At 44.5% G+C, this 2083-nt stretch overlaps 1 protein-coding gene across 1 annotated transcript; it reads left to right on the top strand.

The window, feature by feature from the left end:
* The first annotated feature begins 316 nt into the window (after positions 1-316).
* On the top strand, positions 317-1231 carry LOC127222530 (taste receptor type 2 member 134). The gene has a single exon (XM_051184714.1). The coding sequence runs from the start codon at positions 338-340 to the stop codon at positions 1229-1231; it is 894 nt and encodes a 297-aa protein (XP_051040671.1). The 5' UTR covers positions 317-337.
* The last annotated feature ends 852 nt before the right edge of the window (positions 1232-2083 follow it).

The raw sequence follows: 2083 nt of genomic DNA, 5'->3' as shown, positions 1-2083 counted from the left end.
AAACACAGCAGCAATGTGCAAAGTGTTGGTGTATTGGATCATCCTTGGATCCTGTTCATATTTCCCTGCAGCTGACTCTGATGAAGAGCAGGCAAATGCAGTGTCTGCAAACAGACACAGGTGTCATTGAATTGGGAGTGATTTCCAAACCAGCAAAGACAACAGTTCTCCTCATTTCAACTCCTGGTAAATGTGGTCCTCATTGGTGGCTCGGCTTTTGCATGAATCCAGGAAGAGGTTTCAGCCAGGTCATTTGGCTGAAGCTGCCGTTTTCTCTGGGGCTCTGTCCTGGGCCTCAGCAGTAGGAGCCAGTCTAAGCAAATCCTCCCCAGGTAAGATGCCTTTCTCAGCTACATTTATCTTCATTGTCATATTTTGTGTGCAGTCTCTAGCTGCAATGCTACAAAACGGCTTCATGGTTGCTGTGCTGGGTAGGAAATGGGTTCAGAGCCAGGCATTCCCTGCAGGTGAAATGATTGTGGCCTGCCTAGCTGCCTCCAGATTCTGTCTGCATGGACTAGAAATCCTTAACAACTTCCTGAATTTCATTTTGTTTTGGCACAAAAATAACTATTTTGGGGTTCTCTGGGACTTCATCAATACCGTCAATTTCTGGTTTACCACCTGGCTTGCCATCTTCTACTGTGTGAAGATCTGTTCCTTCTCCCATCCCATCTTCTTCTGGATGAAATGGAGAATTTCTCAGTCTGTGCCAAGGTTGCTGCTCGGATCCTTGATCATTGGTGGTCTGTCAGCCATCTCCGTGGTCACTGGGAATACAATTGCCTTTCAAAGGATGGACTATGAAAACTGCACACATGCTTGTGAAGCAAGGGCATTCCATGATTATTATTGCTATCATGTAATGTTGATGTGGGTCACTCCATTCTTCCTGTTTCTGCTGTCTATCATCTTGCTTATGTTCTCACTGTACTGGCATTTGGAACAGATGAGATACCACAGTCCCAGGCCTCATGATTACAGCATCCAGGCTCACACCATGGCTCTGAAATCTCTTGCCTTCTTCCTAATCTTCTATACGTCATATGCCCTGTTCCTGGTGTTATCTACTACACAAGTCGTAACTATCTACAATTCCTGGCGCTGGGCCTGGGAAGTGATAACCTACATGGGCATCTCCCTGCATTCTACCATTCTGATGCTAAGCAGTCCCAAGATGAGAAGGACCCTCAAGACGAAGTTCTCCAACCTTTGTGTTGGCAGCTCATAAGATATGAAGGACTCTGGACAAAGCGTAGCTCCACTCTCAAGGTACCAGTATCAACAACCTGTTCTCCAGTAAATAGTGCCTCCCATGCCCTCAATCCATAAGGTCCGAGTACTTTCTCTGCTTATTCATTCGCACTCCTCCCATGCCTTGCTATTTCTTTTCCCACATTTCTCTGTTCCTCCTGCCACTTGTGCTACTATTGTTCTCTCATCTGAGTCCCAAGTCACATTGCCCTCTCATTCCTCATTCCTCATATGTCTCTCAGAGTCTCTCAGCAACTTTCTTTAAGAATTCAACATATTGGTCTGCTCTTATTCACGTATAACTGTGACCACTGTTGGCTGTTCCTCTGAGCAAACTAAAGTGTGGTTTTTAGTGGCACACATTCCTCAATACTTTCATTCTTGGAACACTCAGCCAAGCTCCCCACTCCTGTTCTGGTTTCAGAACAACTCCTGGCTACTGTCTCATGAGTCCTTCCCTTCTATACCATGTTCTTTGCCATCGGAGAACAGGCACTTCCAAATTCCTTCACCCTCGCTTCTTCCTGCTTTGCTTTGTTTGTCAGTCACTGCCCTTCCTTTCTTGTTAAGCATAACTTAAGACTAAATTCCATTGAGGAGCTTTCTCAGTTTTATCTCATGCAAAGCTAAGGACACATGTGAATTTTGACCCATTATGGATCCTATCAATGACTGTGTGCATGCTTAAATTGAATGAAAAGAAGTTGTATGATATGCAAATGTTGTTTGGTCCAGCAGAAGACAAGTGAAAACAGAGAAAATCTTCAATAAGTCTTCATTTTAATAACTCTACTTGTCATGTCTGTCCACTCTGGAAGAGACACATAAG

This window comes from Phodopus roborovskii, unplaced genomic scaffold (assembly GCF_943737965.1).
Source record: "Phodopus roborovskii unplaced genomic scaffold, PHOROB, whole genome shotgun sequence".
NCBI classification, from domain to species: domain Eukaryota; kingdom Metazoa; phylum Chordata; class Mammalia; order Rodentia; family Cricetidae; genus Phodopus; species Phodopus roborovskii.
Note: the sequence above shows the minus strand (reverse complement) of the source record. Positions and strands in the feature narration are given on the sequence as shown.